The following is a 14,395-nucleotide window of genomic DNA, read 5'->3' on the forward strand; positions in this document are numbered from 1 at the left end:
TCGATCCCGTTCCACTTCAGCTGCAATAAGTGATGAGCTAAGGCTATTCATTTGCTCCACCAACGCCCAAAGTTGCTTCCGGAGAACATCACGTTCGGCCACAGCACCGATGGTCGCTTCGTGGAGGGCATCAAACTCGGGCTTGATCCCATCAAGATCTACCCAGAGCTGATCAATCTAGCTAACACAAGCTCGGGCCTGAGAAGCAAGGGCATTAGCATTGGCTATTAAAGATTTATTGTAAACTTCGAAAGCCTTTACTTTCTCTGCCAACTGGTCACATTCCCGTTTGGCCTCGGCAACTTCATTTCGAGCCGCTTGTAAATCCGATTTAAGGATAGAAAGATCAGGGAGAGATGAGATATATTGCAACTTCTTCTCATATAGATTCATGAGCTCGTCCACCTCCTGACTCTTACTTTTGAGCTCCTCCTTGAGTTGGCCCACTTCGTGCCTAAGCCGGTCGAAGCTTGCATGGTGAAGCACGGAGACCTATAAGGGGAAAAGGAACGGTTATTAAAATGAGGCATGAAATTAAAAGCTGAGTAAAAAGAACATAAGGGAGAGACTTACCCGGTTCAATGCATGCTGACCCTCGTTGAAAAGGCACGACTCGCTGACTTCGGCCATTTTCTTACGGTCCTCTTGGGACACCAGAGGGTACAAATAGCTGGACACCCCAACAGGACCCGATGACATGTTCATATCGGCCGGCACTTTAAAAGTGATTAGCCTCTTCCGATTCGGGTCGATACTAGGGGCAGAAAACGATTGTTGCACTCTATTTTTACCAAAGGCTGAACAAAGCACAACTTATGGAACTCGAAAATAATTAATTATGTACAGAGTCGCCACCTAGCATTTAAGGTATACTAGGGTACCTATGAATTATTAATATATGCAGCTTAACATGGTCTACGAAAATAAGTGAGATTCTAGGTAAGGGTTCAAATTATTCCGAAGGGAAGGTGTTAGGCATCCTTCAGAATCCACAAATGTGGTTCCCGGCTGGACCAATTTAACTATACGAGGTATGTGTAAAAGGCTTGATTATTATTTACAAAAATTAATAGAATTTAGACTAAGAATAACTAACATGAATGTTTATGTAGTAAAAGGTGTAAGTATTTACATATGTATAAAAATACGTATTACGTGATAATTTACAAGTAAATAAAGTGCGCAATTACCGTGACTAAAAATTTTAGCTTTAAATGAATATATTATAAAGATATTTACTTAACAATGAACGATTTGCTTTTGAATGAAAAAAAAAAAAAACAGATTTAAACATATGTGATATAAACAATTATTTAAAAAGGTTATCTACAACTTAAGAGCTTGAGTATGTGAAAAGGTGTAAGGAATGGACATGAAATTATTCTGCACGCAAAGTGTGTTAACTAATTTAACTAGCTAAGTATGTACACCTAATCAATTAATTATGAGAGTACATTTTAAAACCTAAATATTGAGGCAAATCACCCTATTTATTTACTTAAGTGTGCTAAGCTACTAAATTAAAACTCTGGCGAAACATGATAACTATAAGAATATTAACTACAAAAATAATAACTGTCTAATATTAATTTATCTAAAACACATAAAATTTAAATCACCTAAGCAGATCATAAATAAATACCACTAGCCTACACCCTAAAAAGTAAAGTTTCACTATATTTTATGCTTGCATAATTTAAGAATGTAAAAAAAATATATATATAAACAAAGAATTTAAGAAGCTATTTGAACTTCTTTTGAGTGCCATCTTCAAAAAGTAACTCCGGATACCTGCGTGAGACTTAATAAAAAAATGTTAGTAAGAAAATAAATAACTATCGGATGAATTAAAGAAATAATGAATAAAAAAAAAACACCCGTCTTTGTACATGGAAGGCCTTGGAAATCGACGGAAATTTCTTCATCGGCCAATTTCATCAATCACAACCTGAGCAAAATTGGCCATAACTTGCAAAGGAATAACAATCATCAAAACCTTCTTCTCTTTATCTTGCAAGGCTTCGAAAATGACCAACCAATTCCAAACAAAACTATCAACGTGAACAAAGTAATACCCTTCAAGAAGCTAAATATATGAAACAAAACATCCCATCCATAAGCAGTACCAGTCTTCTTAATATACGATTTATCTTCAGCCTCACACAACAAATTCAATGCTTTCAAGATCACAACAGCAAGCATAATCTCAATTTCCAAGTGTCATGGCCAACCAAGGACATATTGGTAAATATATATACAGCAAGCGCAGCCGTTTTTTTTTCCAGATCAATCAACATCAATAAAACACTAAGGTTCAGAACTCTTAAAATAAAAGCAGCAATCTTATTGTGTCATTTCCACTTTGTAATATAAAAGGACATGAAAGTACTATTTGCAAATATCAAATTTAGTAGTATGCAGAAGCAAATAAATCGAAGAGCCCATATGGTCCCTTGTTCATTTTTCAGCTAAAAGGGTTGTTGATTAGAGCAAAACGAATTCATGGGCATACCGGAGATTGTCAACCATTTATTTTCCGGCGTAGTACGCCGGAGTTTCTTTTCCGTTCAAACCGCGTTGCTTCGATGGTGACGAGCTCCTGGTGTCCGGATCCTTTTTTTTTTGTGTGTTTTCGTGATGGGATAACATGGAGGAAGGCAGTGTCACTACTCGCCGTTGATGGTTGTTCGCCGCTGAACTGGTGACGTTACTGGTTGCGATGGACGGGGAGTAGAGGTGGGGTGGTCGACGATAACCGTGGACTAAAGTGGGGCAGCGGTGGTTGATGTTTAGTTCATGGCGGAGGTGTTGTCGTGACTGTGGCGGTTCGTGGGTTGGTGTTCGCCGGAGCTCGAAGCTCCGGCGTGGATGGGGGCTGGCGGCGGCTGGAAAGAGAGGTGTGAGGAAGAAAAATGTTTAGGGTTTTGTTTTTTTTTAGAAGAGAGAGGGGGAAGCAAAAAATCTGAAAAAAATTAAGTGTGTGTGTGTGTGGAAGTGTGCGTTGGATCCCAAGATTAAATCAACCCCCACTTTTCCTTAAAATGTGAACAAACCCTCCTTTTTGTCCAAAAAATAATGATGAAGCCATACCCCTTTGTCCCCAACCTATCACCTCAATTAACTTTTTTTTTTTTTTTTTTTTTTTTTAAATGATGAGACCTTGACTTTATCAAATTTTACTCTGCGTTTAAAAATTAATTACTCCGATTTTTTTTTATACTGTCGGGCTGTACTAAAATATAGTTGATTAATACATATATAAATAATAATGTAAGTATAAAAATATAAATAGTAATGTATAGGATAAAAAAAAATGTATTGCTATAAAATTAAGAAACAATTAATTGCACAAAAAAAATGGTCATATTACGCTGTACATGTGCAAAATAATGATTCTTGTAAAATGACAATAAATTGAAAATTTTCCTAAAATAAGGATAATCATCAATAAATTGTCAAAAAATGTAAAAATATGTAAAAATGTATTTCGTGCTCTTTAACGAATCAGGGCCCTCCAAAACGTTAATTTTAAGCACGTCGAGCTAAAATTAGGTGTCAACAACGATTTCTCCAACCTGGGACCGGAATTAACCCCGAAACGGTCAGCTATCGGGATGGGCAAATGCTCGAAACCCGACATATCTGGAGCGGGTATTTCATAACCCCCATGACCGGCCGCCCTTTGCTCGGTCACCTTGCCTTTGGATTTTTCATCATCGGCAGAAATATCCACCAATAGCGGCGGAGAATCTGTATGCAAATTATCGTTTCAGATGAGCCACAACTTGTATTGGAAGGACGGAACTAATACCGTACAAAGGCAGAATAGTAGGTACCTTAGAGCCTGATACCGATGAATTTGCCTTCGATCCAGCAGCTGTGACTGGCAGTTTTCCAGTACTTTGAGTAGAAGTGTGATCGGAGGCCCCGACCTTCGACCTGACGATCCATGCGTTCGTCGACCTCGAGATGCCACTCGACCCAGCCAAAATTCGACTTAAGCTTTCCACCAATGGTGGAGTGATTGCAACAGAATAGGTCAAATCATGCTCGAGTGGCTCGTCAATAAGACGATGCCCACCCAACGCCTGAGCATCGTCGTCAGAATAGTCCAACAATTGACCAACAACCTCAGCGTCCAAAGCACGGGCCGGGATATCTTCCGATGAGGTCCCTCGAATAATGTCCCTCGATATTTTCCTAGACTGGGGAGGAGCTCGAGATGATTCGGAGAATTTTCTTTTCCTCGTTTCAACTAGGTCTCCCAGACCGGGAGCTTCGATATCCCGCTCGTCAGCTGAGGCCTCGGCAGTTTCCTGGCCCCGAATTCTGGTGGCCTTTGACAAACCTGTGAAGCAAAAAGAAGAACAGTCATTACCTAACTAACGTAGCGTATTGTGCATAATAGAAAGGACAACGCTCTAAGGAAAAGACTTACCGTGGGTCACGACCTCCCAATGGGATCGGGACAAACGCCTCCAGGTACGTTCGACATAAGTAAGCTGGGAACAGATCTTCCCAATCCATTGGTCAAGGTTAGGAACTGCACCAAGGGTTCGGATAAGCGCTATATATACACGAACAATGAAAGGTTCAGTATAGGTGCAGGCACGAGGCCGAATCATATCAACTTAAAGTTACTCACGATTTGGGTCTCATTTCTTGGGAAATGGCAATTTGTTACGGGAATCAAATCCGCTGTCCTGATTTGGACAAACCTTCCCTGCCATCCTCGGTCTCTATCTTCGTCTAGACAGGAGAAGGGCACTTTTCCAGCTCGTTTGGAGAGTTTTATCATTCCCCCTCTGAAGACACGGGGGCTGTATAGCCGAAGTAGGTGATGCACCGTGAATGGAATGTTCACGTTTGTAGCAAAATAACGGAGGAGCACAAGGATCCTCCAAAATGACGGGTGAATTTGGCCGAGGGTAATCTCGTATCGCTTGCAGAAATCGACCACCACATGGTCAAGTGTACTGAATGTGAAAGGGTAAGTATAAACACTTAAGTATCCTTCCACGTAGGTCGATATGGCTTCATCCTGGTCGGAAATAACGACCTTCTTACCTTTCCAACCACAATCTTCCTTGACTTGTTCGAGTTTATTTGGGGGTATCGTGCACAGATAGGCTGATAATTTGACACCTCGGTCCCCCTGTTAAGAAGGTTTCTCGACTTTAAAGTCCCGAATTGTCGAACAATCTTGAGGAACGAAGTCAGTTAGCAGTGGCTCTGGTTTAGGAGCCGAAGACATCTCACCGGCCTTAGCCTTTGAAGATTTGCTCGTCATTTTGAAAGTATGAAGATAAGAAGGTTTTAAATGAAGGTTTGAAGATTGAACAGGAAATTAAGATGAAGATATGAAGGTATGAAGGTTTGAAGATATGAGGATCAACGTATTCAGAACACACGAAGGTAAAAATTCCCTTTGGTAAAAGTCGAAAAGTGAAAAAAGAAAGGGAAAACTTGCTTTTATAGAGTGGGACCGAGACGCTTTATCTTCCGCAACCGTCTTCAGAGCCAACGGGGCTTCGACACGGGTCAATGTCAGACAGATGTGATGGATGTGACCTTGATCCTATCTAATCATGGGAAGCGTACGCGAGAAGGAATCGGGGTGTCCACTCAACTAACAGATCGTGCTTAATCGGGTCGACCTTCCAAAGAGACCTAGATCGGGACCTCGAACGAATACCTCCATGATCGAGTAAAGCTTCCGAATATGTCACAAAGGATGTTATTTCAAACCAGTCGTGGCCGAGTTTAACAACAAAGTGCTCGATTACGGTGGCCAGTAGCAAAACATGTCGTTCTTTTTTTCGGATTATGGAATAAGTGATTACTGATCGAATATAACAAGGGCATGCACGAAGGTTTGGGTACAAACAATAAACATGAAATGCTCAATAAAGTCCAATAACAACCAATTTGCAAGATTCCATTAAAGATTTTTCCATTTCATAAAATTTCGACTGTGCCGGATACATCAGTACATCAGAAAAAGCAGAAGAAACCCTACTCTACGACCAGTAATTGGAAAAAAAAAGTAAGGCAGCCACACCCTTACTCAACCTAACAAATCGGAGGATGAGATCTCCGAGTCTACCCACGGGATGCGGCAATAACGGGTGATACCGATTAGATGTCCCTGTGACTTGCAGCAGAGGTGGACGACCCGAGGATATCCAATCCCGGTAAATCTTCTTCATCGAGCAAAATCACTGGTGTAGTTTCACCCGAAGGCATTTCCCGATGGGTCCCCATGATATGGAGAGTTCGAACTCAAGACCCAACCCCCGAATGCACAGTGGGAAAACTTCCAGCCTCCCTGCGTCTAGGTGGCCTCGATGGAGCGGGTGTTCTTCTTCCCCAAACTATGTCCTCGGCTACCGATTTTCCTTTGGAAGCCCTCCTCGTCCGAAGTTCTGGAAACCAAAGGTATTGAGTTAAAATATAATACAGAGAACTAGGGATCGAAACGATCAGATTAAGAAGTTACCATGGTCTTTGCCTTTCCACCCTTCAGGTGCCATTCTTCTCCAAGAATGGCCTAAGCTACGAGAAGCCCGAAGAAGGGCAATCGCCCATTCAAAAATAGCAATTTCGAGCGTGGGCTCAACTGGATCCGGTGAAGGGTTCCACACTTCGGGAAAATCGACAGACGATGGACGGTGAAGCTGAACCGTGCGTATCATCACGAACCTGTTAAGCCATCCTCGATCATAATCGTCTTCAGGGTCGATTAGGCTTCGGCTTCCCCTGGGAAGCATCTGAACAATTCCCCCTCGGATCACCCGAGGTATATATAAATGAAGCAAATGATCGAGGGTAAAAGCGATTCCGGCCGCATTGGCCAACTTCTCAATACAGAACACGAGCCTCCAAATTTGCGGGGCAATCTGCTCGATACATATTTGATATCGACGACAGAAGTCCTCGATTATCCTATGAACACGGAGGGTAAACCCTATGGCAAAGGGATAAGTGTATGATAACGAGTAACCGGCAACGTGATGATTTATTTTCACACCCTCCCCAACAGGGAGAAGGTCGACATCTGCGCCTAGATGACAATCTTCCCTGATCGTATTAATGGCGCTATCACCTATACAAGATTCGAAATCTTCTACCGGATCAAGATGGTGAAGGACTTTGCAGTCATTCGTATAAATAAAACCCGACAGAACGATACCAATAGCAATAGATTCTAACTCTTTATCAGAGCCAGCGGCTCCAATCGATGGCATAAACGAATGCTGATCTTCACCCTGAGTCAACAACATACGTAAGCCATGATCGTGGAAGGTCCTCCTTAACAAAAGGTATTCTCACCCGGGAAAAAGAATATTGAAGATCCGAAGAGTATTATGGGCTCAATGCAGGAATATCAGTAGGTTTTAAGGTAGAACAAAGTGAGGTTTGAAGAAGTGCAGATTCATGGAAAAGAAAGAAGACATGGGCTTTATATAGAAAGCGATTGAAGAGATCTTGTAGCGTATCAAGGATTCTGATACAAGGAGGATTCCCCAAATAGATTTGGCGGCTGAGTAATAATGACCTAGCATCCGGCAGAGTGAGATTTGACTTAAAGGTTCCGTCCTAGGTAATTGAACGCGGCTGCTCAGTTTGTTTGGGTCCATTCCCCGCCGTCAGTAATTGTACCTCGGCAAATAGAGGAACTATCTATATACGAGTAAAATTGAGGATACGTGCACGCTGGTTTCCCGTTATTATGGATGTGTTCAATCACGGTACGACCGTCTCACTGGGATTGAGGCTTCGAATTGTGGCCGGGATGAGGCGATGAAGGAAGCGCAATTGACTTCCATCAGAGGGAGGCCGAAATATCTGTCCTTAACCGGATATTTCGGTGTCGATCTCGGCAGTACAGCTGTCACTAGATTTACTTGCTTTATTTACAATTGTACTACTGTACTAGGGTTGAAACTCCTCTACTATATAAAGAGGAGGTTATCATTCATGAAAGGGGTTGGCAATAGCAAGGAGAGAAATATTTTACATCAACAATCATAATAATCTTATTAAATCAGTTCCCATCTATTCTTAAGTTCATTTTTATTATACCTCGTGAGAGCTCGTAACAAAAGGGTATCGACTTCGGTTTCTATACTCGAGGCCACACGTTTTTAACAGTTGGCTAGATCTGCTTCTCTGTTCATTTTATTGATATATCTCGCTATTTAATCTTGAATTGAATTTAGTCACGTATCGTTGGCATCACGTATAAATTTAATTGTTTTCCGTTTTAAGGTTAAATAAGATTCTTCTTCTACCTCTCGATACATACAATTTATTCATTTTTTAGATATGTTTTCCAGTACTTTGCATGGCATGGTTTGCGCTTTGCAAGTTAAATTCAATCACTTGGACAAATCTTCTCCTATCGGGAAATATAGGGGCCAGGTCCCTAACCCTCTGTTTGGATGGTTGTTTCCCCTGGTTCATTAATGTACAGTGTGGTATGGTACAATATGGTATTGCATTGTATTGTACTGTATTAATGAATATAATGTTTGGATAGACTGTATCGTTTGTTGTGGTTTAATAACATTTGTATTGTTTGGTTTAACTGTATGGTACTATATAATAACTTATAAGTTTACTAAAATACCCTTAACTCTTAATTAGAAATTAATTTATATATGTTAGTAAAACTTAGGTAAAGAGTAAAATAGGAACTTTAAAAAATAAGTAGGTAGTGGGTGGGGGTGGTGGAGGGGTGGGTGGTGTGAGGTGGATGGTTGTGGGATGAGAGAGGGTTAGTAGGTGGTAGGGTGGGGCTCAATGGTTATGGGGGTGGGGTTGGGTGGTGGTAAGGGGCAGTGGTTGGGGGGTGGGTGGTGTGGGATGAGGGTGGGGGTGAGTTGTTGCGGGGTGGGGTTGGGCAATGGTGAGGGGTAGTGGGTGGTAGGGTTAGGTGGCAGAGGAGTGGGGTAATTGGGGGTGAGGGTAGGTGGTAGGGCGGGAGTGAGGATGGGGTGGGGTGAGTGGCAGGGAGTGAGGTGGAGGTGAGTGGTAGGGTGAAGTGGGGTGGGGGTGAGTGGTAGGGTGGGGTGGGGGTCGGGTGGATGATTGAGGGTGGGGTATAATGGAGAAATGAAATATGTAACCACGGAAAAATCACCAAATCCGTGGTTTTAAAAATTGAGACTTTTCATGGTTATATAATCCTGGAATAAATCACGGGTTTACAACACCATACCACATAATTTTAAGAACAACGGAAACAAACATGGTTTCGTAGAAAACTATACATTAATGAATCACAGGAAACCACCATCCAAACAGGGGGTAAGGGGGTCAAGAAAATTCATTCATATCTAGAATTCTTTCTTGCCTTTGGCCTGAATTAACCTTAAAAGACATTAGGACATGGACCAAAGAATTCAAATAAAGTAGCTTGCAGATCTCATGTCTTCGTTTTTGAACATTTTCTTCATTAAACTCATTAGCATTACAACTATCAACTCTATGATCCAAATTAATAACTCGTAAAATTTGACATTTTTATGTGGTTCAATTTACTCTTTACTGCCTAATAGACTCTTGAGAACACGTGCAAAAGATTTTTCAAAATTTGAACCGAACGCATCTAATACGAATAATTTATCATATGTCCAGATGCTTAATTGGAACAAGCTATAGTTTGAGTTTCTGAATGACATTGGCTGACAAGTTGAAGTGCTGTCTATCAGAGGCGGATCCAGGAATTTGAGATTTCGGGTGCCACACTATTTTGGGCTTCGATTCTGGTTATTCAGCCTTCTAGTTTATATAGACCGATCAATTATCACACTATTTTGGCCTTTGACTTGATTTATTTTGAGCTTCGGTTCGGGTTATTCATCTTAGCTACAAGTATTTCTATTGTTACAATTTTTAACTCTTGGAAGGCAGAAGCGTCGGCTTTCTCGACGTGTTCCATAGCCCAGTTCCGTAAACAAGGGAATGACCCAATGCATCAGTTGACTTAAACGATTTGGGGAGCGCAACAACTTCCGTCCGTTTATATAGACAAACCGATTGTCACACTATTTTGGATTTCAACTTGATTTATTTTTTCTACTGCCGCAATTTGGGTTATTCATCTTTTCGATTTATATAGACATCGATTAAACGAAATAATTTAATAATTATGATAATTTTAAACAAAGCATAAAAATTCAATAGTATTACTAATATCAACAAAAATATATTATTCATTTATAATTGAGAGTTATGTTTTGAAGCTATCAGCTAACTCAAAACTAATCAACTAGAATTAGAACTCAACTTAGATGCACATTTAGATATTAAAATAAAAAATTAATGAACACTATTAACTATAAAGAGAAGCAAGGATATATAAAATTTTAAAAAGTCAATGTGACTCATTAGTGGAAAAAAAACCAGCAGCAAGTAAATAAAAAGAAAAGAAGAAACAAGGAAAATAAAGTAAAGAAGAAGCAAAATAGAAAAAGAAAATAAGAAAAAAGGAGAACGAATCTTCTGTAAGCTTCTTAAACAAGAGAAGTTTTTAAAAGAATTGGTGCAAGTTAGACTCGATTCCAGGTGCTGTGGGCACAACTTTCGGCCCTTCACCAATGGCACCAAACAATCATTTGTTAGTCGGGGTGCCATTTTACATATTTATACTATTTTTCATATATACTCACATATATATACAAGGTTTTGCTCGAGGTGTGCGGGTGACGTGACATCCCACCCGCCTTACTAGATCCGCCCCTGCTGCCTATGTATTAAGGCATCCAATGAACTTCCATGTTTCTATCCATGGGGCTTTTTAATAATCTATTTTATGTTTAATCACTTTATTTTTTAAGTTTTGATCCAGAGTTGTAGTATCTCTAGGTTCTCGATTTTAGAGCTAGCTAATATTAAAATCAAAGTCTGATGTCAATCTAAGAATTTATTAATGCTCAATCCAGTTAACTAGGGTTAATTATTAAAAATAAAGTTAAATAGGTAATCGCACTAAAAGATGCGAGAGGCACTTCGTAAAAGGTAGAAATTTGGAAGGACACATTAATTTTATCCCTGATTTTGTCATTTTCTGAAATACGTATTTACGTTAGCTCTAATGGGCAAGCACCACTTCTCTTTTGGCATAAATAATCCTCAGTCTTTGTTTGTTTTAGTTTGATTCTGCACAAAATTAAAAAAAAAAAAATTATGTGGTCTTAAACAAAAAGTATGTGTAATGTATCAAAAGGTTTTTTGAATCTTGTAGAATATTGAGTGTAAAGAGTTACTAGATATAAAAAGTAATAGTACTAAATATAAAAAATAATAATCTTTTATTTTTAACAGACTAAAAAAAAAAGTAAGATAAATAAATCGAAATTGAGGGAGGACTAGCTAGACAGTATATTTTTGAAGTTGTTATGAAACTTCTGGATGAAAAATAAAAACTATTCCAACATATGATAAAATAATGCAAAGTCTTCAAAAGTAACAAATTGCTTTTGGACTTTCATGTTTGTGTCCTTCCCTAGGTAATTTTGATTGCCTTTTTGGGGGTCTTTCCACACTTTTGCCACCAATAATTCAATGTTTGGTTTCTCTTTTTTAAATGTTAATATTATCTCCAATTCCTATAATGTGTCTTCTAAAGTTTTTGTAGGTCTCTTTAAGAAAGATATTTTCAGTCTTAATGATACGATTATTTGTCTAAACTGTCATTTGTATTTGTTTACATGTCTCACTTAATTAACACACCGCTAATTGGAGTGGTGATGATAAATTTGAAAAAGAGAATTATGCCCAATTCTTTTAATTTCTTTTTCTAGGACGTCAAATATTTTGAAACAAATTCAATTTGTCAAAACAACTTATGCTTAGGACAGAAGAGAGTAGACTTACAAACAGTTCATGTCCTTGAGACAGCAGAAGTCCAACAGTGATTTGCAACTAAGGCAATAGAAAAGCAATATATCATATCTAGAGCCCACTACCCAATAATAAATTTTGAGAGGATCCCTTTAGAAAAAAGCAATGACATAATTTAAACAAAGTACTTAAAAATAATAAAATACCATAATCACCAAGGGAATTTTTGTCTACTTCCTAACATGCCAACCTGTACATATTTACAATACCACTCACTCAATTCATATAAATATTCAAACCTTTTGCTCACCTTTAATTATAGCCCCTCTCAGATCAATCTCTCCTTTTCATCCTTTCTCTCTACCCTAATCATTATTCAAAAAAAGAGAGTTAAAAAGCCTATGTGACATTGATTTCTTCATCATTAGCAAGAAAAAAGAACTGAATTAAACTGAGTTTTAGTTCTGAGACAATGGCCAGCAGCTTTTGCTTTCTTGTTGTAGCAACACTCATTATGGCTATATTCATTTCAATACCTTTAGTTGTGTCATTGAATGTGGAGACGAAGGTAATATCATCAACCCCAGTAGAGTTTCTTGCAAATCCACCAGTTCCAGTGCCAGTGGCATCTCCATTTTCAGAGATATCTCCAGATATTGCACCTCTTTTGCCTTCTTCTGGTGGTGTTGTACCTCCAGTTTCTTCTGTGCCAACTATTCCTTCAAATCCTAGCAAAAATCCAGATGATATGATGTACCCTATTGGCCCTGATTCTGCTGCTCTTGCACCTTCTGCTTTTTCACCCATTTCTTCTGCTGTTTGTTGTGTTTCTCTTACAACCTATCTGAATATTGCAGTGTTTCTAGTAGTCGGCTTATTTTGTTCGATTTAGACATCTGGTATCTGAAACACACTGATTCAATTGGAGGTTCACTGTGGGGTATTAGCGCTCCCTAAAGTAGTCGGCTCAATCATTTGTTATCTTGAGAAGTATAATGTCATCAACTGCGTTGTTCAGCACTATAACATGCAGTTTCAGACTTGTATTTAAGTTGCTTCAATCTGAAGTTCATTTCCTATGTAAGGGTAAATGATAGTATAAGCTGATTAATTGTGTTCATGATTCCTAGTCCTATTGTATTTTGTTCTAGGAAATGCATAGCTTGAGAGGCGGAGTTAGAGTTTTAGCAACAGATTCGGCAGAACCAATAGCTTTCGCATAACCGTATTTGTATTAAGAAATCCACTGAATCTGAATATATATAAATATACTCTCTCCGATTCATATAATATGGTTTTTAGCTTTTACATTTAGTCCAAGATAAATGGTTTTTTACATGATCAAGAAGGTATTAATTATTTTTTTCTTTCAAATTTACCGTTATTTAGATTAGTGTGGTTTTACGTAAACAAAAAAATCATAAACAAGTACTAATTAAGGGTAATTTAGTGACAACACCTCTTACTTTCTAACGGTGAGTCAGGTGCTCAAGGTAAAAATATCATATAATATGGACTGAAGGGAGTAGTTTACTTCAAATCCCATTATTTTTAAAACTCTAAACTCATAAATTCAAATTTTTGAATCCGCACAGTGTAGTTCTTACAGTAGACTACAATTGTTTTCAGTGTTTTTATTTATTTTTAAAGTGATTGTTAAGATAGTGTAAAAGTAATTAAAAAGGTGAAACTTTTCTTCTTTTACTTTCCCGTATGCTACTTTTTGTTAAAGTAATAATATAGCTGGCGATAAGTGAGAAGTGAAGATGAAGGAGCTAGTGCACATGGAGGGGCCGCGCAATATCCCAACACTTTTTGGTGTTACAACTCTTTTCATCATGTGATGCCATCAGTTATATTTTGGACTTTTGTATCAATGGGTAGACACTATGCCCAGAATTAAACAACTAAACAATTGTAACATGACCTCCCTCCCACCCATTAAACAACAATGATTTTTTTGTTTTCTTGTTCCTTTCTTCTTTCTCACATTAATAACCCAAAAGATAAGGGGGCTATATATAAAGTGTTCAAATATCTTTTAACAGTGTGTTTTTTAAAAAGGCTTAATACCTAGATGAACCCTTAAATTTGGCATGTTTTGTAAGATAGGCATATAAACTTATAAGGTGACCAGATAGACACTTAAACTTACTCAAAGTGTATTTTTCAAGTTTTTCAGTTGTTTTGAAAACAAAAACTATATTTTTCAAACACTCACAATTTTCATGGCCAAACAAGCCCTAAATATATCACAAAATATTTTTTTTAAAATGCAAAAATAAGGCAAATGCATATACATGAGACTATAAATGTGCACTTAAACCAATAAATACTCGCTAATCGCAATTTTGCAGCTTTCAATTAATTCAGATTTTTTTTTTACACTTGAATAATTAAAAAACAATAACTTTAACCAATAAAAATCCTTAAAAAAAGAAATTTCAAATTAAGAAATTTCTAAGTTCAGTATTTCAAGTGTAAAAGAAATTTCAAATTAAGAAAACTGTAAAGCCGAGAAGAAAATCCTTAAAAAAAAGAAATT

The 14,395-nt window shown here is 38.3% G+C and overlaps 1 protein-coding gene across 1 annotated transcript; it reads left to right on the forward strand.

Annotated features, from left to right (window-relative positions):
- The first annotated feature begins 12,148 nt into the window (after positions 1–12,148).
- Positions 12,149–13,140, forward strand: LOC132627514 (classical arabinogalactan protein 27-like). The gene has a single exon (XM_060342896.1). It carries the CDS (start codon positions 12,323–12,325, stop codon positions 12,740–12,742), a length of 420 nt encoding a protein of 139 aa, XP_060198879.1. The 5' UTR covers positions 12,149–12,322; the 3' UTR covers positions 12,743–13,140.
- Positions 13,141–14,395: the final 1,255 nt, after the last annotated feature.

Source organism: Lycium barbarum, chromosome 2, assembly GCF_019175385.1.
Source record: "Lycium barbarum isolate Lr01 chromosome 2, ASM1917538v2, whole genome shotgun sequence".
In the NCBI taxonomy this organism is placed as follows: domain Eukaryota; kingdom Viridiplantae; phylum Streptophyta; class Magnoliopsida; order Solanales; family Solanaceae; genus Lycium; species Lycium barbarum.